The sequence below is a fragment of the Poecilia latipinna genome, unplaced genomic scaffold, assembly GCF_001443285.1.
Source record: "Poecilia latipinna isolate Pla-1442-1.1 unplaced genomic scaffold, P_latipinna-1.0 Scaffold237, whole genome shotgun sequence".
NCBI classification, from domain to species: Eukaryota; Metazoa; Chordata; class Actinopteri; order Cyprinodontiformes; family Poeciliidae; genus Poecilia; species Poecilia latipinna.
The window spans coordinates 458,145-480,081 of NW_015112853.1; the positions used below are offsets into that span (position 1 = coordinate 458,145).

At 38.7% G+C, this 21,937-nt stretch overlaps 1 protein-coding gene and 1 long non-coding RNA gene across 15 annotated transcripts in view; one reads left to right on the forward strand and one right to left on the reverse strand.

Moving 5' to 3' along the window:
• Nucleotides 1-665: 665 nt before the first annotated feature.
• Nucleotides 666-21,937, reverse strand: part of rbm47 (RNA binding motif protein 47) — a 47,648-nt gene continuing 26,376 nt past the window's right edge. For 7 of the 14 annotated variants that reach the window (XM_015032309.1, XM_015032303.1, XM_015032301.1 and 4 more), the window contains 6 exons: nt 9,606-10,473; nt 8,969-9,299; nt 8,554-8,577; nt 7,230-7,439; nt 3,772-3,977; nt 666-3,177 (listed from right to left, as the gene is read on the reverse strand). In XM_015032309.1, coding sequence (XP_014887795.1) covers nt 2,926-3,177; nt 3,772-3,977; nt 7,230-7,439; nt 8,554-8,577; nt 8,969-9,299; nt 9,606-10,442 — 1,860 coding nt within the window. In that variant the 5' untranslated portion in view covers nt 10,443-10,473 and the 3' untranslated portion in view covers nt 666-2,925. Of the gene's footprint in view, nt 3,178-3,771; nt 3,978-7,229; nt 7,440-8,553; nt 8,578-8,968; nt 9,300-9,605; nt 10,474-12,218; nt 12,813-15,411; nt 15,488-21,937 lie in introns of those variants that run through there. The other 7 variants (XM_015032307.1, XM_015032308.1, XM_015032310.1 and 4 more) reach the window with 7 other exon arrangements.
• Nucleotides 3,984-6,552, forward strand: LOC106947369 (uncharacterized). Its single transcript, XR_001424972.1, has 2 exons — nt 3,984-4,078; nt 4,116-6,552. It is a non-coding gene; the product is annotated as an uncharacterized LOC106947369 (long non-coding RNA).

Sequence of the window (21,937 nt, forward strand, 5' to 3'; positions counted from 1 at the left end):
AGCAATCTTGTTTCCTATTGGTTCGAATTAGTATTGGAAACTGTTGATTTCAAAGAAAGAGAAAAAAGCATTTAGTGGCCACGTCAATCACTGGACTTTAATCCAGTGGGATATCTATGAAGAAAGAAAAGAAAGATTTGAAGTCAGCATGTGGACAACATCTTGAAGTAGTAATTACCAAAACAAGACTTGTCTCTTGAGGAATGAGCAACTCGGTAAACATCTTCAATACTTATTCCCTGAATTCCCACTCTGGCTCCCACACTAAATCTATTATGATGTCCTCTGTATGTGTTGACTACTTGGGTTGTGACCACCATAGACGTGATGGTAACTACTGGGAAAACGTTGACAGGTTCAGAACATATTTTCACCGCTGTTTATGTGACTGTAATGACAGTGACTTCCTGATAAGCAGCTGCTTGAAGTAGTTTGGAGGTTTCACTACAACCAGCACATTGCATACCTACTTGCATATTGAAGAGTGAGGTATTGCTCCAGTTTTAAACTTCTTGCAAGCAAAGTTTGAAGTTTCACAAGTGCCCAAAAAAAAAAGAAAGAAAAAAAAGACCCCACATCTTAAAGACTTTCTTTTTTTTTTTGTCGGCAAAGTAAAACTCACACATTAATAAAACACTCCAAAATAAACAGCCAAACTAGTCGTATCCATTCATGAGTTCATGCTCTGTATTAAATATCTCTTCATTTCAAGGTGGCGTTTCCGTGCCAGTTATAAATACGTTTTAAGTGCACCTCGGTTCTAGAGCGATTTGGAGAAATAAAGAGGGAGGCAGGAGTGTTATACTGCAGAGGCATTCTGACATCTGACTCCAGAGGCTCGAACCCACTCATCTCACTATGATACAGTAATAACAAAAATAAAGTTTACTGGAAATACAAATAGAAGAAGACTCAGGTGCCATGCACAGATGGGAGTCTGTTCCTTCTGGTGTCAACCTCACAGCCCTGTTTTGTTTCTAAAGGCACGTACTGTACGGTGATGTAAGGCACTGCAGCCAAATGCAAAGAGTCTCTCTGAAGTCATCCGACTGGGGTGTACTAAGTATTTGGTTGGCAAAAATGGAAATGGGCCAAGCAGTGTAGGGACCCAGTTCTTAAAGAAAAACAAACATATTTGTTCACCTTTCAAGACTCAAGCATTTCATAACATTAATAAAATATACTTAACTGAAGGAAAACAAACATCTATTCAGTCTTAGTCCCCTACTAATACAGTTTCTAATGATGGGGAACATCTAAAGGCACATGATGTATTCCAGTTTGCTTTTCATTTTTGTGCCTTTCGGATTCCCATCTTTAAAATGTACACACACAAAAACTGCAGGTTGCTTTTTTTTTAGTTTTTTACCCCAAATGTTGGGTTTGTGCTGCTGGGAGAGTGTTTATGTATTTTCAACCAATCACTTAGTCAACAATTATGGCCCAGGTTGTCGGTTTACAGAGCGACATTTTGAACTACGAAACAACCAACCATTGCTGGATGAAATACCAGCGGATAAGATGGTAAATTAATGCTGTGTTGTTATGTTTATGTCAGTGGGTTGTGTTATTGACTAGTGTTAGCATTAAAGAACAAGCTTAGTCACTCAAGATTAACATTAGCCTAGTACCTTAGTACCTGCTAAGTAGTCAGCGCATGCTAGTACTAGCTAATGTTTCAACTAAAGAATTTAAGTTAATATAAGTGGGCTGAAGAAACAGGTTTTCACATCTACTTTAAGTTTCTTTGCAATTATCTTTTAAAGTTACCATTTTCTTAAATGTTTCTATTCAATTATTTTTAACTTTTGAGTTTAATAAAAGATCTGCTGGAAGGAAAAATAATTTTATAGTGTCATATAGTGAGCATGATTTGTCTTTTATCCAAAATGAATTGTTTGCCACTAACAATCTTTCAGTACATAATTATTTCCCTTTCTTTCTATATTTTATTTATTAAAATTTGATATTTTTTATTAATGCTAAGCTAAGTAAAAGCTAAAACTCTTTCAATTTAATCCAAATGTATATGCAAGCTTGGGTTGAGCTACATTTGACCCGCAGATTGGTTAATGGTATGCTCCGAAATTAGGTTGTTTTAAACCCAGCAGTTTTTATAGTGTATCAACATTAAGACACATGTTTCAGAAGGTCATAACCAGGGACAAAAGAATCAGGGAACGAAAAAGAAAAAGACCTAAAACCTTCATTTAAAACAACTGAAACACACAAAATAAACTACACCAAAAAGTACCAATTGGGCACATAAAAAGCAATACACATTCAACCAGCATGGACAGCATCACCTACAGCATGTAAAACTGGCTAGAATACTATATAATAATGGAAAAAAAACTACAAAAATGGATATATCCAAAGACAGTGGTATCATCTTATCAGTAGTTCCTGGTTACCTTTTCCTTCTTTCCATTTACTTCGCTTTCTTTGTTTTCATACATTACACAGTGTATAGATCTGTTCCAGAAAAAAAAGAATACCAAGATAAAAAAAAAAAAAGCTAAAGGAATAAAGCATTAATAATGCGTCTTTTCTTCATAAATACTTCAAAAAGTACCGTAAATGTCCCTGCTGCAACAGCAACAAGATGGTGCAATGAAAGAGAGACAATATGAATATTATTGGAGTTGTGGTTACTGTTGCAGGAGGAAGCATTTGAAGTGTGTTACAAAATTCAGAAAATAAAACAGTGACGCTGTCTAACAGAGCTGCTCCCCTTTCTAGCCCCGGAATAAAGAGAGGATGGCAGCGACTAATGGAAAATACCAGGCCATAATTTTGTCCCAGTCTTGCAGTCTTAGTATTTGCTACGTATCCCATTAGAGATCAAGTTCAAGAGATGTTTTTGTGGCGTGGACAGATGCTGTTGAGATTCAGTCACTGGACGACTCGATCTGAGCCCCCGTTTCAGTACGACTGGTAGACGTCGTGGATGGGCAGTGGGAAGGCCGCGGTGGGGAAGGCCTGGGGCACGGCGTAGCCGGCATAGCCTCCATATGCCGTGGCTGCCATGGCGGCATTTTTCTGCAGGGCAGCCAGAGCGGCTGTGTTGGCAGCATAGTTAGCGATGGGAACGTACCCAGCTCCGTACAGGCTGGCAGCGGTTGGGATGCGTTGGATGTTGTGGGCCATGGCATAGACGGGAGTGATTGGACGGCCCTAGGTCAGGAGGAAGGACAGATAAACTGGATTTAGATAGGAATATAGGAAAATTTACCAAGATTTTAAGAGTACACATCTTAAAAATCCAAGCTGTTTTGACTTGGATTTTGCAAAGCTTGGAGGATATTGTGCAACCTTGAATGAGATGGGATATTCTGAATTTTTACATTTAAAAAAAACGCATACATGTTCCTGCCAATAACATCCATAACTTTTTTTTGCATGTCTCAATGTGTGGGGATGTGAATATGTGATAGACCCACTGAAAATAATAATTGAAAAGTAGAAAGAAAATCATAGTGTATTTGTATTTGTGCTCAATCTTCTGTGCAATGGCATTCTTAATTATACTGTACAGTAGAATAAAAAAATTCTGTGTCCAGATGTGAAATGTTGGCATATTATTTATAAAAAAAAATTTAATGAATGAAACCTTCTGTCATTTTCCTTTAGTCTCACAATTATGCACTACTTAGTATTGACCTGTCACATAAAAGTCCAATAAAATACTCCTAAGGTTTTTGCTTGTAGTGAGGCAAAACAAGTAAACATTTACATGGATACTTTTGCATATGACATTATAAGACACACCTGGAAAGGTGGAGGTGTGGACACTGCAGGTAAGACAGTGGCGGCGGCGGCAGCAGCAGCAGCAGTGGCAGCGCTGTGTTCAGGGTGCTGCATGGTCAGAGGGTTCATGAGGTGCTCCACTGAGTGCACTTTGCCCTCCTCCATCACTTTGGCTGCAGGAGCAGCGCTGAACACTGGGTACTGTGCACCCAGAGCCGGCAATGCCACTGTGCACAGAGAGGTACAAAAATGAAAGCCTGGATAACAGACTGGACCACATACAACCAACCATGCTCAAACATGCATCCAATCATGCTCAGTTTAGCAGGTTTTCTTATTTTTTCCTGAAAAAATAAGAAAAGAAGAGAAGGAGAGGATTGAAACAAGAGGCAAAAATAAGTTATGAAAACAGCAATTAGAGTGTGATTCGGATTATGTTGGTTTTCAACTACGGATTAAGCCCTGCTACTCCTTCACATACACACACCTTTACACCACAATGCAAATACAACATCAGTCATTGTTTTAAATGCACAAAAGAGTTTTCAATCTGGTGCTGATCCTGTGATTCAACATACACAGAAACCAAGACACCGACTCCTCGATCTTGGTCAGTTATGTCTACTTCAGAAAACTGACCAAATGTTGACCAAATAAATACATGACTTTAAAGCAATGACCAGTATGTCAAATGTAATGAAGATGTTGACAAAACAACTTAGCATTACAGAGTAGAAAGATAATACCAGTGTTTGCATGTTGACCTTGATTATTTTTGATCAAAATTCTTTCTTGTGCCATCTAAAAATAATATAATGATTTACTAAAAACAAAAAACTCTTTGTATTTGTTTTACTTTTGCTCACTGTTCACCAAAAAATGTGCCATAGCAAATTTGGTGCACCACTCTAAAATGTGTAATTACCAACATTCATAGATAAAGCAGCATGTTGACGAACAGGAGTTCTCGTTTCATTTTTTTTTTTTACATATTTGCTAAAATTGTCACTATGTCATGAAAGTACAAAATAAGACAGATAATTAGTGAAAAAAAATCTAGTTTCTCTGCCTCCTTCCTGTGGTCTGAGTGTCATCTACAGAAATGCGCTGCTACTGATTAGAAGCAACCAATCAGAGCCAAGAAGAGGGTCTTAGTGCTGTCAATCACCTTTGTGTATGCGCTGCTCACATGCTAACCCTACACAGCGTGTTCTAACATACATAATTCCCACAATCATTTCTGTTTTCTAAATGGCAAAGTAATAATAACTTAGTATTGTTTTTAGAATTATTTACTTAGGTGTTTGTGGCTGGAACTAATGTGACTGAGGTTCAGTTTGTTCATTCACCTTTTCTGCTCTTCCCATTAATTTTCTATGAGACAGAGATTAGGGTTTCAAGATATTGACTTTATTGTCCTTCAGATACTGTAACTAATTTGGTTTCTTTTAGGTCAATGTCCAGTTGTGTCCAAATGTTTGTTTCAATATTTCCACATAATGTCCTTTGATGATGAAGTTCACCACTCCCTCCTGCAACAAAACACTCACCACACAATATTATCCCACTGCTCATAAACTTCACAGTCTGGATGGTATTATCTGGCTAGCAAAAAAAAAAAAAAAGTTTTTAAAAAATGTTTTATATTCATCTCTTAAACGTAGTACGGCACAATGGGTGGACATTCCCACTATGTTTGCATACAGTTGTTTGAGCAGATGAACATAGAACCCATAGGCACTGGGAAATCCTACCCAGACTCGTTCTGGGTAGCTGATTTCTTTTGATTTCACCATGATGTCAGGAGTGCCTCCAATTACCTCGAATGTTGTGAAGATTGGGAAACATTTAATCGTCCTCTGGGATTTGCTAGCTTGTTTAAAGGCATGCTAATCCTAATGTACGACGACCTCTCACTTTGATGAAAGGACCAAGCAACCTCTCTAAAATCTCTTCTATAATTTCAGGATTTAGTAAACAGGAAAAAATTGGTAATCTTAAATTGCCTAACATAGAGAACAAAATATCTAGTATGACATCAAAAAATGAGGAAGGTTGAATGCTTTTCTACAATGTATCTGAATATTTTGTTTCAGTTGTATGCATTTGGCCAAATCAGTCATACTGAGATGTATTGTCATTTTGCTGCAGCCAAATAAACAACATATAATTAAGCTGAATATTTTTCAAAAGGTTTTATATTCTTTGAACAGAACACACATGTAAAAATCCCTGTCTCTTAATCCGGAAATGAACTACTATCCCATCGTTGATACCACTTAGCATAATACTGTCTTCAGCTCTTCCTCCTTTCAAAACTGACAATATCTGAAGGTATGACAAATTTCCAACTAGCTACTGGAAAGCTGGTTGAACTCTCTCTCAGGACTGAATAAGCAAAACATAGTTAATGCACCTTTTTATTTAACTAGATTTTTGTGGCGTGCACCAACAGAGCTACTGTGTTTTCTGTGCTGAGATTTATCTGCCCTGATTGATGTTTCCTTTATGAGTTGAATATCTTCCGAGCATTACCGTCGCTGCACTTCCTTCTTCTTACTGGCAGGAAACAAAGTAGAAAAACTCTCAAAACTTTCCTGTGACGTCCTTCTTCTTTTGGATCATAGCTTATTATTATTGTTATTATTGTTATTATTATTATTATTATTATTATTATTATTATTATTTAAGATCAACTTTTCCAAACACTGGCATTATAATTTAGCTGATTGGAACACAGTTTAAATTTGCAAATTAGTTTTGCATTTCAGCTCCATTTTGACTGAAACTATTGAATGAAAATAAAAAACAAAACATGGAAATTTGAAATGTGCTGGGAAAGACAATTTAATTTTCAATTTGTTTTAATTTCAACTACTTCAACCATTACAAAGTCAAAATTGGAACTGAGTGAATGCATGATATTGTGGAAGCAGATTCTGTAAGTACAACACTGTTTAAACAGATAACGGTGCTGTGTGGGGAATTACACACCAATCAAAAGGTTATAAACAACATAAAATTTTGTCTCAACATTATGGCTATGATGTCAGGTGATTGAAAAATGTTTAAGCTGAAAAACTTGGTGTGACATGTCCAAATTAGGGTATTCCTCCTGATATATATTTTTAATCTCTAACTGCTTTTAAACAAATGAATGCATCACTGGTCTGCATTGTTTAAATTCCCTCAATGATTAAAACAACTGCTGACCAATGAATCCCATTGTTTTCCCTTGACACAGCACTATTATCAGTCTGAACACGAAACAACACATTTCTTTTTTTGATTAGAAGTAGAAAGAGGACTGAAGTGAAGCAGCTACTTTCTGGTCATGCTCAGTTGCATTTATACTCATGACCATCCAGCAACGGCCATCATGCAGATTCAAGAAAGATTCCTTAAACCACGCAGGACAGAGGATTAGTAAAGGCTTGGAGATGGGCGATGACATTAACGAGTATGTCTGTCTCACTGACTTGTGCCTGGTTTGATGCCAACTGGGTTGACGGAGGCAGGAAGCTCCAGACTGGGTATCAGTTCATAGGGCTTTTCGGGCTGCTTGGTCTTGCCCTCATGGTAGCGACTGTAGATGCCGCGACCGGCAGAATAACCCCCTAGGTAAGACCCTCGAGGTCCAGGGGTACGATTACCCGAGGCTGCACGACCACGGCCTCGCACGGAACCTGCTTAAAATACAGTTACAGTATAATATGATGATGGGGTTGTGGGCTGGGATTTGTAGATGTTTTGTTGGGCAGCAGGATTTTACGTTGGGTTTAGAACATCTTTGGAAGCTCCACTTGAGAAATTGACCTTCATGTAAGAGGGTTGTTAAAGTTTTGTTTAAAAACTGCAGGCAGTTAGTATTTTACCTACAGCTGATAACTCTCATAGCATCTTCATCTAAAACTTACTCCAGGTTTTAGATGCTAACGCTAGGAAATAATCTGAGTGGGGCCAAGACCAAAACAGACTATTTAAAAACAAAACTCCAGTCTTAAAAATGTCATAGCAGTTCATGCAAATGTTATTCCATTTATCCCTGAGTCATTGCCACATATGCATTTGTTGTTAATTTACTTTTAAACCTACAATTATTTATACAGGAAACTGACGGTAGGACGTGCGCCACCAAGATCTTCCAGCGTGAAACATGCAGTCAGAGTGACTGTCTGACAGAAGTATTAGCTTCAATGAAAAAAGTTATTGCGATAAAGACTATTATGTTGATTTCCCATCTCTTTATTTTTTCTATCAGATACCCTAACTTAAAACCATGAAATTCAATGTGACTTATTGTACACAGCCTCCAAACTCTATTTCGTAAGTAATAAGAGGCTTTAATTTCAACACAACAGCAGTTTAAATTTCATTAAATTACAGAAATCACCACAACTAAATAATTAAGATTAATACCAAATGAGGATTCAAAGAGAGACGCTGCAATTAAAACATTAACTGCCTTTAACCTATGATCTTTGAACAGAACTTTAAAAAATATTGATTAATCTATTTAAGACCAGCGCAGTAGCTGCAGTCTGATCGTACAAAATACATTTCTCAAAGGATTTGCTCAGAAGTTGGTCGAGAAGCATTGGGGGGAATTTTGGCTTTATTCCTGAAAAACAGTTCAATTGTACTCTGAGGTGTTTGGAGCTTTGGTGATAACCCTATATTAACACAGCATGAAATGGTAGTTGACAGGACAGCAGGAAAAAAAGGTGGTGTTAGAAAATGTAACGGCAAGAAAACTAATTGTTCATTTGAGGTGTAAGTAGGAATATGGACATAAGGGATTACCATTGTTCTGTATCATTGGGGATCCTTTGGAGAGAAAACCAAAACACAATGATTGTTGATAGTCAAAAAAGATTTTCCTGCTTCCACCCAAGACCACATTCAGTCAATCATTTAAGGTAATGGGATTAGCATTCATTGGTCTATCAAATTGTTTAGTTTTTGCCTTTGAACAACAGGCCTCTGATTTTGAGCCAACAAACAATTAGCTAAATATTCTTCAAAACATTGATCAAAGATTCAAACATAATGGGTTTTTTTTTTTTTTTTTGGTCAACAGAAATCTCTGGAGGGGTACTGGTCCAAAAGTTTTTAGCTATCATCAATATTTATAGATATTTCTTTCTTTCAACAAAATAACAGATTTTTTTTTTTTTCATATATAAATATTAATTGAAAAGCATCAAAAACAACCAACCTTTCACAAAGTATTCCCTGTTGGGTCCAATAAGCGTGCTGTAAGGGTAACCATAGTAAGCCAACGTGTAGGGGTCACACTGGTAGATGTAGTTCTGCTGGGTAGGCTCTGGCGTAGCAGCGGCGCCTCCTTTAGAGGCTTTCTGACGTGAGTACTGCTCTTTATCTACCGGCTTGGCAAGCGTCACTTCGATGCAGGACCCTTCGATCTCTGTGCCATTGAGGTGGTCCATGGCCAGCACAGCGTCATCTCGGGATATAAAGTGGACGAAAGCATAGTCACGGATTTTCTTCACACGCTCCACGCATCCAGGGTTCCACTGGCTGAAAATCTGTCAAACCAAAACAAAAAGACAATGCCATCTAATTTATTAATAAAAATATCAGTCGGGTTGAGGTATTAAGTCCCTTCACTACCTGCTGTGGCTTTTTGTATATCAGTTATTCACTCCACAGCTGTTCTTCTTCAACAAATAAAACATTCAGGGCCTACTAGAAAGGTTTAGATCTCCGACATATAGCATTTATTGCCTCACATTCTGTCACTTTTCAGCTAACTTTTCTCACAGGACTTCAAAAACACATACTCAATACCCCCCAAAAAATTTAAGAAATAAGAATCAGAGTGTATATCCTACCTTTCTGATTGTCTCCTCGCTGGTCTCCATCATTAGATTCCTAACGTAGAGTATCTTTACCGTCTCCATCACGTCTTCATCTACGTCAATCTCTGGCTCAGCCCAGTCCACTGCAATCTGGTGGCCCCACAGCTGAATTCTTCCCGGCATCAACTTCCTGCGAGCCATGGCGGCTGCTCGATGCGATTCATACTCTACAAATGCAAAGCCACGGTTCTTCATCTTGTCAGCAGCACTGGCGTACACTATCACGTCTAATACGCCTTCCGTCACTTTGGAGACTTCCTCCAGGATCTCCTCGCGCTTCTTGGTTTTGGGAATCCCACCGATGAAAAGACGGCAGTTGTCCACAGAGGAGCAGACCCCCAGGAGCCGGCCAGGCCGCACTTCATAGTTATTGAGCTCCCGCACTGCTCTCTTGGCCTCGTGCTTTTCTGTGTACATAACAAATGCGTACCCCCGGTTTTTCCCATCAAAGTCCATCATCAGACGCATCTCGTAGATGCGGCCTACTGTCTCAAACACCGGGACCAACTCGTCCTCGTAAACGTCTCGTGGGATCTTGCCAACAAAGATTTCACATCCTCTAGGGGGAGCTGGACCACTCCAGCCTGGGGGGGGGCCGTATTTACGCTGGCCGTTTTCTTGGACCATACCGTAGCCGGTGCGCTCCATCAGGGACAACAGTGCGGTCTCATTGGGAGCTCCTGCAACTCCCTCTGGGAGGGTGACCTGTCCTTGGAGTGGATGGAAGGAGGCACCTGAAGGTTTGGAGGGTTTGGAGGGAGTAGAGTTGTTGCTCATGTTTGATGAGGAAACGGGATCTTCCGCTGTCATTCTGACAAAACCATCCAATCAGATTTTGGGCCTGGAGACAAAAAAAGAAGGACAAAGTTTTGTAAATCAATTTGTAAAAGGAGAAATGAGACAAGACAAGAACAATGATGCTGGTGTATCGTAATATATTAGAAAAAAAATTAATTTAACAAAAATGTTTATTTCACCTATTCAATATAAAAAGTGAAATTATTACATGAAAACATAATACAGAGTGATACGTTTAAAGAATTATTATGAATGACTATGTCTTAAAGTCAATGAACACCCACAATTCAGATTCTAAGAAAATGAGGGCATTTTACAAGACAAACTGCAAAGCAGTGGGTTTTAGGGCCGTAAACCAGACATTGGGTCTTCTGACAGTTTGGGCAAAAAACACAACCTTCTGGAAAATGAAACTAGCACCTCCACAAAGTTTTCCAAAATGGGAAGCTTTGACTTTCTAAACAAAAAACAAAAATCATGGTAGATGGCTGTACTGATTCTTCACTTGGTGACCAGCAGATGACACGACTTTCCAACTCATCACTGACTGTGGAGCCTTCACACTGAACCTCAAGCTATTCGGATTATGTAGCCCTCCATAATTCATCCAGATGGTGAAACATTGATTTTTAAATAAAATGCAAAGCTTAACTTCCATTGAAAGGAGAACAACAGTTTAATCCCTTACTCCTGAAGCCTAAGTATGACACTTCTGAAGTCTGAGTCAGAAATGTCTTCACAACACAATAATGAATAATTGCAGCTCATGTTCTGACTACATCTGGGTGGTTGAGCTTAAACAATATATCTTGTGAAAATCCCTCAAACTCTTGAATGAGCTTTGCTTTGCAGTTGTTTGAGAGTTACTGTATGTCCGTCCATGTTGATTATGAAATTTTTGTTCTTTGTTCACCTTTCTTTTTTTACACTCAACTTTAAATTAATTGGCTTGGAAATGTCTAGCTTCTGTAGTCATCAAAAGGAACCACATAAATGGTTGAAATATATCACTCTATCAATGTAATATGCATTTAAGAAAACTGTTGCCTGTTGATTTATAGGACAAAACATGTTAGATTTTCTGTGGAAACACATTATGTGACCTGAACACAAGTAAAAATACAGCACCTATAAATCCTAAGAGCTCTTTCCCCTATCAGTTGTTTTACAACCTTGTTTTGTTGAGTCCCTCAGATCCACTGGTGACCTATGACCCCTATCAGAGAGAATGAAGGGCTGTAAACCATGAAAACTCCAGCTCAAGGTTCATTGAGTATAACTTGGTCACATGCTCAGTGTGTGTGTGTGTGTGTGTGTGTGTGTGTGTACGTGTGCGACACATATGCGCCTGTGTAAGAAATACCGAGGACGGCTACAGTAAAGCTAAGTGAGGTGTTATGGGTGAAACACAATGCCATACGGTGTCACAAATATCTGCACAATGGTTGCTCATACATGATAATCTGCTGCGCACACGCACACACTACATGATGCTGCTGGACTTTCAACCCTCTTATCAATATGAATGTGATGCATGCAGGTGCAGTTTCACTGTGTGCATTTCTCAGTGTGTGTGTCCTTTCATTAGGAGGCCCAGCCCTAAAAGAGCAACTGAGAAAAATCAGAAATCGGCTTCCCAAACATAAACCTCTTACTTTCTTATTTTCCAACACAGCCAGCATTGAGAACGGAAAAATCCACAGGTTTTTAAATCCCTAAATCTCCTTGCAGCACACAACGTCGAAGCAGCCAATTACAGCCTCCACATTACTACTGTGTTATAGTTACCTTAAAAGTCCTTAGTGAGCGTTATAAAACCTGAATTTTATTTATTTATTTATTTTTAGTTAGGCAGTTACAATGCCCTTGACTTTGATGGTAACCGAAAGCTGTCGACAAAGGTGAAAACACCTCAAGGCCAAGTAGCCATGGTAACATGCACAGTCATTTGACCTGACCCATCATCCAGTTCTCCTAGTCACCCACACATTCATGCACCTGCTGGTCGTTTCTACCAGACAGCAGAGCTTAGGGTTACCAAAAAGTAAGACCCAAAAGGATTCAGTTTACACAAACATTATTTTTGTATGAAAAGAAACACACTGCAAATCATGTGCGAAGCAAAAACTTTAATTGTTCTTAACATGAACTCTTTAAAAGTAGGTCTGTCCAAGAAGACAATACCTAACGGAGAGTTATATCCTTATCTGTCCTGTCTAAATAAAGCTTATTTTACACTAGCCTATTAAAATGACGTGTGAATATGTATATAGTTACTTCCTGATTAATCACTGATGCTCAAGCTTTCAAGTGATGTCCCAGCAACTTGCAATATTTAAACCTCTCAGTAATCATTTGTTGATTTTGTCATTTTCTACTTGCCTTCCGTCATGCGAGGTCCTTACACGACAAGAAGTTTTATCATCACAAAGGGAAAAAAAAACTGTAGGAGTTCTCCTCATTGAGAAAAATATATGCATATTTTTGTTGGCAGAAATGGGATAAGGAGCTTTATGTTTCTGTAATGTTCCCAATTATCATTATTAAGTGAAAAATATTATTGTGATAAGAATTGTGCTTTAGACCATTTACACTCAGGTGCACTCCAATTCCTGATGTGTACAAACCAGCTCATAAACAAACTTGTCTCTGTTTGCATATATTTCTGGTTGTGAGAACAAAGACGTTCATGGTGTGGAAAAAGCTAACCTTTATTTTGCTAATGCTAATTGATTTCTACAGTTCGCCAAATACAATTAGCATCTCTGCCAAGCATCCGACTGCAGGCTAGCTACTCGATCTGAGTGTAATAATCAGGAACTAATTTACCAAAATGAAGCTCGTTGAACTGGTGTAACTTTATTCTGCACAGGAATCACCTGAAAGCTTCTGCTTCACTTATTGTTCATGCTATGTTTACGTCACAGCATAAAAAATCGAAACACAACTATATAAATGATTTAGAAAACGTGATCTGAACTTTAGTGGTAAGATTACTTTAGCAGCAGTTTGCATATTTATTGTCTTAAATAAAAATAAATAATCTTTACATATTTTTGTATTCAATTTCTGTGTGAATAGCATATTCTCACAACACTAAAATCTTACAATGACCCAAGATTATCCCTTACTTCCTCTGATGTGACAGTGATAAAGTGAGATAAAACTGTAAAGACAGCAAAGTCAGAGTGGATTTATAATCTAATCACATCTAGAAAATGTAGAGCCAGCCAAAAACTATGAGATGGGAGTGAATGCATTGCAAAAAAAGGGATATTGTGATCAAAAAGTCCACTGGATGCCCATTCTTTTAAATTGTCCTCATGAGTAAAAGAGGCAAGGAGGAAACCCGCAGCAGAACCTAGTGGATAATTAACCTCAGTCAAATCACAGCCTATTATTCAGAGGACATAAAGATTTACAGATGACGTCTCTTATGGAAAGTTATGATGATCTAGGTGAGATTTCTCAGCTCTGGCTCTAACCTCTCACAGCAAGGGCTAACACTGGTCAGGTTAAACATAATCAGAGCTCAGACACAGAGTTCGCCTGGTCAAAGGTTATGAACTTAAATGTTAAGGAAGTTAGTGTTTCAGTTGTTGCGAATGAGATTGGCCATTACCTTATGTTTATGATTGATAGAAGCACCTGATTCTCTGCATATTAACCCTTATATTGGAGGATGGATTGTTTTATGAGTGCAGAGGAAGGGATTTACGGGCTTTCTTCAGGATCATTTTATGAATCTAGATTGGCTACTGCTGAAACATATTTTTTTCCCCCAGATATATACAAATTATCCATAGCTCTGACATTAAATAACTTCTGTCATTGATGTTTTTTCCACATAATCTGGCCAAACAACAAATCTCCTACCTGTTCACACTAGCCATCAGTTAGACGTATCAATTTATACCAAGGTTTTGAAAAGTAATGGATTCAAAAAACCATTAAGCTATCTTACTCTTTGGTTCAAAGTCCTTGAAAAGTGACCAGCGTATCCTCTGGTTTTATGGAGCAGAGTTACACAGCTCAGCCCCTCCTCCATCAGTTGCAACAAACTAACTAAGCTTTTTCCTCTGAGGAAAAAAAAAAAAAAGCAAATATTTGGCTGCTTGGAAATAATTCCAGTAAAAAAAAAAAAAAAAGGATACTAATGCCTTGGAAACTAAAGTAGCATCACCAACCTCTCTTATCAAGGTAACGCCGCGCTGAACTCCGAATCCTACCTGAGCAGATAACCAATTAATCTCAGCTGATATCATTTTGCTATATTTTTTATTACTTTAACAAAACAGAACTATAAAAAGGGATAATATTTTGCTCTTAAACCTCACATTAAAACTATGACAATTCGAAACCGCGATGTTTTTACTCAAGATTATCGTGTTGTCCGAAGCCAAACTGCAACCTGTGCAAGAGCAGGAAACGCTACAGATGTTTAGCTGACTGTTGCGCGAACTGATCCTGAGCCGGCGTACTGACAGAAACAGGCCAAAGGAAGGCGATATCTTTGTTGTATGCACACATGGACACGTGGAGGCAATCGATTAGCGGTGTCGATCCCAGCAGCAGGAAAGCAGCGTCACAAATCAGCAGGACGGGATCAAAGGCAACACTAATGCTTAAACTGTAAGCCCCAACGTTGCTGAATTTAAGCACAACATGAATCAACAGCACAAAAGGCACTTAATGAGTCAGACAAACAAAAGCCTAAGCCATCCTTTAAATGTCTGACACATTAAGAGGTATAATTCATGAAACAAATATCCTCATTCCATTTGAAGCCTCAGAAAGTTGGCACCGAAGGACTGCAGAGCTCCACGAAGCAAAGACAAACAGAACAGAAGGGGGGAAGTGAGAGTGGAACACAGCAAAAAAAAAAAAATCTTGAGAAAGATGTGACCTAGCAGAGAGAGATGGTGGTGGGAGAGAAAAGAGGAAGCAGAAGCAGAGAGTGGTCAGATAGGAGGATATCTACCCCTGCTGCTCCACAGCGCTCCGCTGCCTGGCTGCCTGCTCAGGGAGTGTTAGTCCACCTCCATGAGAGACAGGTACAGCAGGGCACTGAGCACAGAGTCCAGCCTCCTTTACACCGACACACACGCACACACACACTGAATCAAATCTGCAACCATGAGAGCTGGATGAGGGTGGAGCTAAAACAGGTACTACTGTGTGCAAGTGGCTGGTCGATACCAGTCTAACATTTTTATGCTATTTCCTTTTTCATAAAGCACAAAAAGTTTATACACAACTGTGATAAAAAAAAAATATAGTGTATTTAGGTAATCCATGTACTATGAAAAGAAAAACATCTACTTGTAAGTTGTAATTGCAAATCCTCCTTTTTGTTTATTTAAGTTGATGACACCATAAGAGACACAAGAACGGAGTAAGCTTGACATAAGTAAACACCAATGCACTGAAAAGGTGCTTAAGAATGGGAATTAAGAGAAAACAGTAATTATAAATGAAAGCATTATAAAGAACTCACTATTTATATCGAGGCATGTGTGTAGAGGATTGAATATTGATTCACTTCACAATGGACTTAGAACTACAGCTAAGTTAAATTGATTAAAATTCTTTAAACCAAATTGTTAAAATCTGATTGTTTTTTAAAATCTTTTTCTCCCTTCTCTAACTGTATTTTCTTGATTTGTCTTATTGTCCTAAGTACACCCCCAAAAATAACAAATCTGTTCCTCTGGTAGGAAATGCTGACAAAAAAAAAATTCGATTTGAAGGTGGGAAGAGGATAAAATCTATCTCTTCACATAAACTTTGCTTTGGAATAAATCTTGACACAATGAAACATGTTCACCTTGATCAAATATGTGAGTAATCCAATTCCACAAGTCTCAGTGCCATTTTTTCCATTTTTCATTGGACTATTTTTGCTGTTTATTTTGTTTATACTTTAAAGCTACAAGCCAGACATTTACAAAAATTGGTCACACTTTTTATACAGTTTGCTCCCCATTAAACATCACGTCACAGATGGCTTACTGGAGAGTTGGAATGCTTTTTGTTTTCAGTGAACATTCATCAATGAAAAAAAAAAAGCACACCCCAGGATGAGAAAAACAGCTTGTTAAAAAAAAAAAAAAATGGACGGTGCATTTGAAAATGTGAAGGTGTATTATGGGAAACGTATTTTCAACAGTGTTTAAGGGTTTTCTGCTTAGCGATGCAGAAATCTAGGGAAAGTGGCAGGAAATCTTCAAACCGGGGTTTGAATACTTCCTCATGTTTTTCCCACAGCGAAAGGACATTTGGAAATTCTGCCTTGGAGTAATCACCAGAGTTAATGTCAAGTCAGCACAATGCTGCAAATTTCTCTGGGCTTTTTTTTTTCTTCTTCTTTTTTTTGGTCTTTCTGCACGTAACATCGGTGAACGTGTTCCTAGTGCAGCTCAACTTAAACAAACAACACACACCTTCCTGGGCAGCTAAGAGAGCACATAGAGAGAGAGAGAGAGAGAGAGAGAGAGAGAGAGAGAGAGAGAGAGAGAGAGAGAGAGAGAGACAGAGAGAGAAAGAGAGAAAACACACACGCCATCCTGAAGGGTCTACGTTTGAAAACTACAAAAAAAAAAAAACTGAAGGAGTCAGGGAAAGGGAAAGAAAGACAACGTGTGGTCAGCCGCGTGCTCGATTTCAGCTGCCATTGAAATCAACTGGCTCCTAAAAGACTGAGCAAACACCCAACAAGAAAGTGTTTATTAGCAGAAAGGTCAGTAATTAACGGGTGGACAATGAAAGAAATGCCTTATGTATTAGCATGACACCTGAAGGAGTGTTCCTGGCATCTATAAATAGAGCTTGGCAGCAATGACTCAAGAACCCAGGTTATGTAATCGGATTACAAGACAAAGACAAATGAATACTATAAACGGGACGTTACTATGGTTATGGAAGAGAAGGAGATGAAGAGTTAAGTCTCTGTGTGCAACCAAAGCTGCCGCAGCATAAGATGCTCTGTTTGCTCAACTGATCCAGGAACGAGATAAAAGAGCGATGTTTAAAAAAAAAAGAACATAAATTTGAGTGAACCATGTTTGTGTAAAAATATGCACGTGTGTGTGTGTGTGTGTGTGTGTGGGCTTGTGTGTAATGCCTTTCAAACAATGAGTGATTGTGAGGCGGGGAGTGACTGAAGTTACTTTAAATCAAAGATTAACTGTCACTCAGTGTGAGCCAATTGGGAGCCTTGCGCTCCTCCGAGAGTTTCGGATGTTCCAGTGGCTGCACAGCTGGACCCTCGGACCATCGGGTCAACAGTTAACCTTTAAACCCATCAACCAGTCAGAAGATGGACTAAAAAAAATAAGTTCTGGTCTACTCAATCACTGAACCTGGCTACTAAATCACTAATTAGACCCTGTTCATTCCCCCGTGTCCAATACTAATATGAATGGATTTTTATTATATTTCAAATAATAAATTATATCACTAAATCATTAGGGATTCAGGGAAACATTACAATTCTTCCAATTTCTTCGAAGAAAATAAGCTTCTTGCATATACAAATGCAGATATTCTATTAAAAACAAAAATAAAGTAAAAACTTCAACTTACAGGCACTTATACTTAATTATTTAATCAGTAGCAGGTCTGGGTCCAAATCATTTTCAAATGACTGGTGTCAGGGTAACCACCTACATTGGTTTCTAGCTCTGAAGCCTGCTTTTTTTTTTTTTTTTTTTTTTTTTTTATTTACATATGTATGCGCCAACTCGTGTTGCTGGCATGCCTGCAGTGGAGAACTATTATGAATGAACAATCGCCACTGGTAAAAGTGATTTGGGTGGTCAGAAGACATTTCCAAGAGCAAGGGTAACGCTGCACTACGTAGGTTAATGGCACCCAAGCTAGATGAACTGCGCCATCATTTGTAACTTCAGCTATATTGTCTGGCATCACTGCTGTTGGCCTGGGCTAGAAAATGGTGCAATTTGTATCACTGTTGCCTTGAAGCAAGAAGTTATGGCTTCAAATCCTGGCTGGAGTGTTTCTTAATAGAGCTTGCATAGTTTCCCTCCCTGCCTGATTGGGTATTTCAGCTTCCTCCCCACATTACTTTTAGGTTAAGTGATCGTTTTATGTGAAGTCCTTAGGTATGACTGTGTTTGATTATTTGTCCTGCGTGTCTTTACGTTGTCCTGTGATGGACAGGTGACCTGTAACAGGTCGTACCCCACCTCTTGCTCAGCGTGAGACGGGCAGCATAACCCAGCCGTGACCGTACGTCTTATCCGAGAAATTTTAAGCAAACATTTGAGGAGACGCTAAAAAGTAAGTGGAAACTGCAAAATTGCAAAAAGGGCGTCCACGGCATTTCACATACTAATGCAAGACATACTAAAATATCCATGAAGGCTAAAGGGATTTAAGCACAGGTTGCCTCAACAACATGCCATGAAAAGTGGTTGCCAACGAGGTAGGCAGTCACCCATATCAAGGTTTTAAGGCGTTAGCACCAAACGAAATCTTTTTAATGAGTAAACGCCATTGTGCCTCAAGCTTGAATCACCCTTCCTCCACCTGTTGCTGCACATTGCCAGGTCAGCTGGCTGAAAGAAAGCTTCCACATTTTTTCCCTGGTATAAAAGAACACAAAAGAACCTTCCTAACCAAAGGAAAATATGCAAAGAGCAAAACAGAAGAAAGAACTATACAAGGCAGAAAATGAGTACCGCAACACCAAGAGGAAAACAGTCAGTGTTTTCCACCTATTTTAATCTTTGCAGAGATCATTGACTTTAATTACTTTGTTGCACAAAGTTGGGCTGTAAAAAAAAAAAAAAAGCCTATAAAAATTCAAGTATCACATTGAGACAATCAGCAGATACTTGATGACTTACCTAACTGACCTAGATCGGATTTCAGATGGGGGAAAAAAAAAAATCAGGATCAGTAATTTGGCTATTACAAACTAAAAATAACTAATACCAGCATTGCACAGGGGTTCTCTCATGTGTGCACAGCAGCATTAATACAATGAGGGGTTTCGTCACAAAGGCAATAGAGGGATCATTGTTCAAACTGGCCTGTTCACGGGATTTGTTGTCAAGACAAAAGGAATGTCATCAGATTTATCCTTTAAACCAATTATCAGAGGATAGTTTGTGCTATGGACAAGATCATGCAAAGTTTGCCAGGGGTCTTTGATCATCACAGCAGACTAACTTTCACAGTTAAAGCCATTTTGTCATCGTTCATGAGAGCACAATCACTCAGAAGAGCCACAAGAAGAGAAACCACACAGAGAAGGAGGAGAAGCTGATACTTCAGATAAGTTGGTTGCTGAAAGAAGCCTGGGTCAGATATGTACATACATATGCAATGAACATTGAAGGTTAACAATCCTGGAATCTGCAAACCAATGAATATTTGTGAATAAACTCAGCAAAAAGGCTGCCAAGGTACTCAACGTGAACAAAAGTACAAATATCCAAGTAAAAAGCTTCGTAAAGATCGACACTTGGTTTTAAAAATGCCAGGCTCTTTTGTGATGTAAAAGGAGACCATGAATTTCAAAGCATTTCCGACATAAAATGTAACATTTACCCCTAATTGAGCTGGCAAACAAGCTAGTCTGTTAGGAAAAAAAGGTGTGGTAAACCGGCTGTTTAAGTGAGCACACCCTTGAACTAACATTTTATTCAAGTTCTTTTTATCTCACTTGTCGTTTCTTTGTAGGAGTCCACCAGCGCGTCACGTTTTAATTTGACAAAATATCCAAATCAATCAGATTGTGAGGGAAACCCCTCCCCAGAAAACCCCAAAAAGATTTTCTGTCAAATTTAGGTGTGAGCTGTGGCTCCTCTATGCAACTATAATTATTTGAAGTTATTATTTTGGTGATTTGGGAATATACTTTCACTGTGATGCTGAAAATAAAAACCCCTCTTCATCCTTTGACCTCTTACTGACAACTGAATGCTTTTGGGTCAAAACCAGGGGGTAAATATAACTGCTCATAGCTTTATTTTCATCCTCGTCTCTGGAAAAGTAACCCCAGAGTTACTTTTCCAAATGCTGCTGCCACCATCCTGATTTGCTGTGGACATGGCTAGCTGCTTTAAATTTGCCAAACATACGTTTGGGTTCTGCTGTCCAGAAGTTCACATATTTATTCATCAAATGATGAGACATTTTCCTGACAAGGATCATGTGAAATTTAGCCTTAATGTTTCCTTGAAAAGAAAAAGTCAAGACACAAAAAGAAATTTGGAGATTTCTGCGACATGAAGACAAGCAGGACTGAGCACTTCTGCAATTTTTTTTTTTTACTGCTACTGTTATCAATCTCGAACGAAACTCCTGTTTTAGTGATGTGTGTGGGTTTTTTGTTTTTTTTTACTTTCACCTGACTGAGACGTTTCACCACCGTTTGATCCTTTCCATCCTCTCTAAAACACAGATTCATCTGAAGAATGAAAAATTAGCAAATCCACTAAACTTTGTTTCAGGTTAATCAATTTTGATTGATGGCTGGTGTGAATTCAGCAACACTTGATGCTGAAAATGAATAAAACTCTGCTTCAGTAAAAAGTAAACGTATTAAGCAACCTCACCTTTTTTTTCCTTTATAATAAATTTGTGTGATTTTCAGATGAATTACACAAGATAAATGCTAGTGAGCTGTTTTCAAATATTTTATCATCTCTCATTCGAAGACCTGGCCTTTTAGCCAGAGTATACCTTTTGAAGAACCACTGTAAGTAAATGAGTAGCGCGTCACAAGACTAGATTACTTTCACTGTTTATTTACTGCAGAACAGAATGACCTCTTGATCTTGCTCAGACTACATTTTGGTTTCCTGGAAACGTTTCCCTCCCAATCTGATGCAGAAACTCCCTTAAAAACATAAAATAGTCTTCTAATCTCTCCAACTGCTTAATTGTATCAAGCAGCCCTCACAACTAGATATTATTATCATTAAAAAAATATATAAAAACTCTCTGCAGAGTAGAGCATGTCCTTTAAGCATGACCCTACTTCACACAAAGCAGAAATCCAGTCTATTTTGCAGCGTCAGTTCTGTGGTGAGCTAGATTATCAAAGTGACCTGCAGGAAAAATGGTCCAAACAACTTGAGAAGAGAGAAGTGATCCCTGCGGCCGCACTTTCAGGACACATGACGTCCACGTGCAGAGGATCTCAGCTGCCAGCGCCTCGACCGCAGCAGGATCAATGGAGAAGTTAGTCACAGTGCTGACTGAGAAGAAGGAATTCTCATTATCTGAGGAATTTCAGAGCACATTATCATCTAAACTACAGTCCATTTTCTAAAACACGAAGCCCTTCATGGTTTTCTCTTCCGTTATCCATTTTTTGCCCTCTTTTCCTCACTTTCTTCCCCTCTTTGTTTCTCCAGTCCATGTACCTGTCACCATCATTCCTCCAGCCCAACCAACCTCGAAGACAAGCAGCCAGGAAGGGGGTGGGGGGAGGAGAGAGAAACGGCGAATGGAGGCGGAGAACGGGATGAATT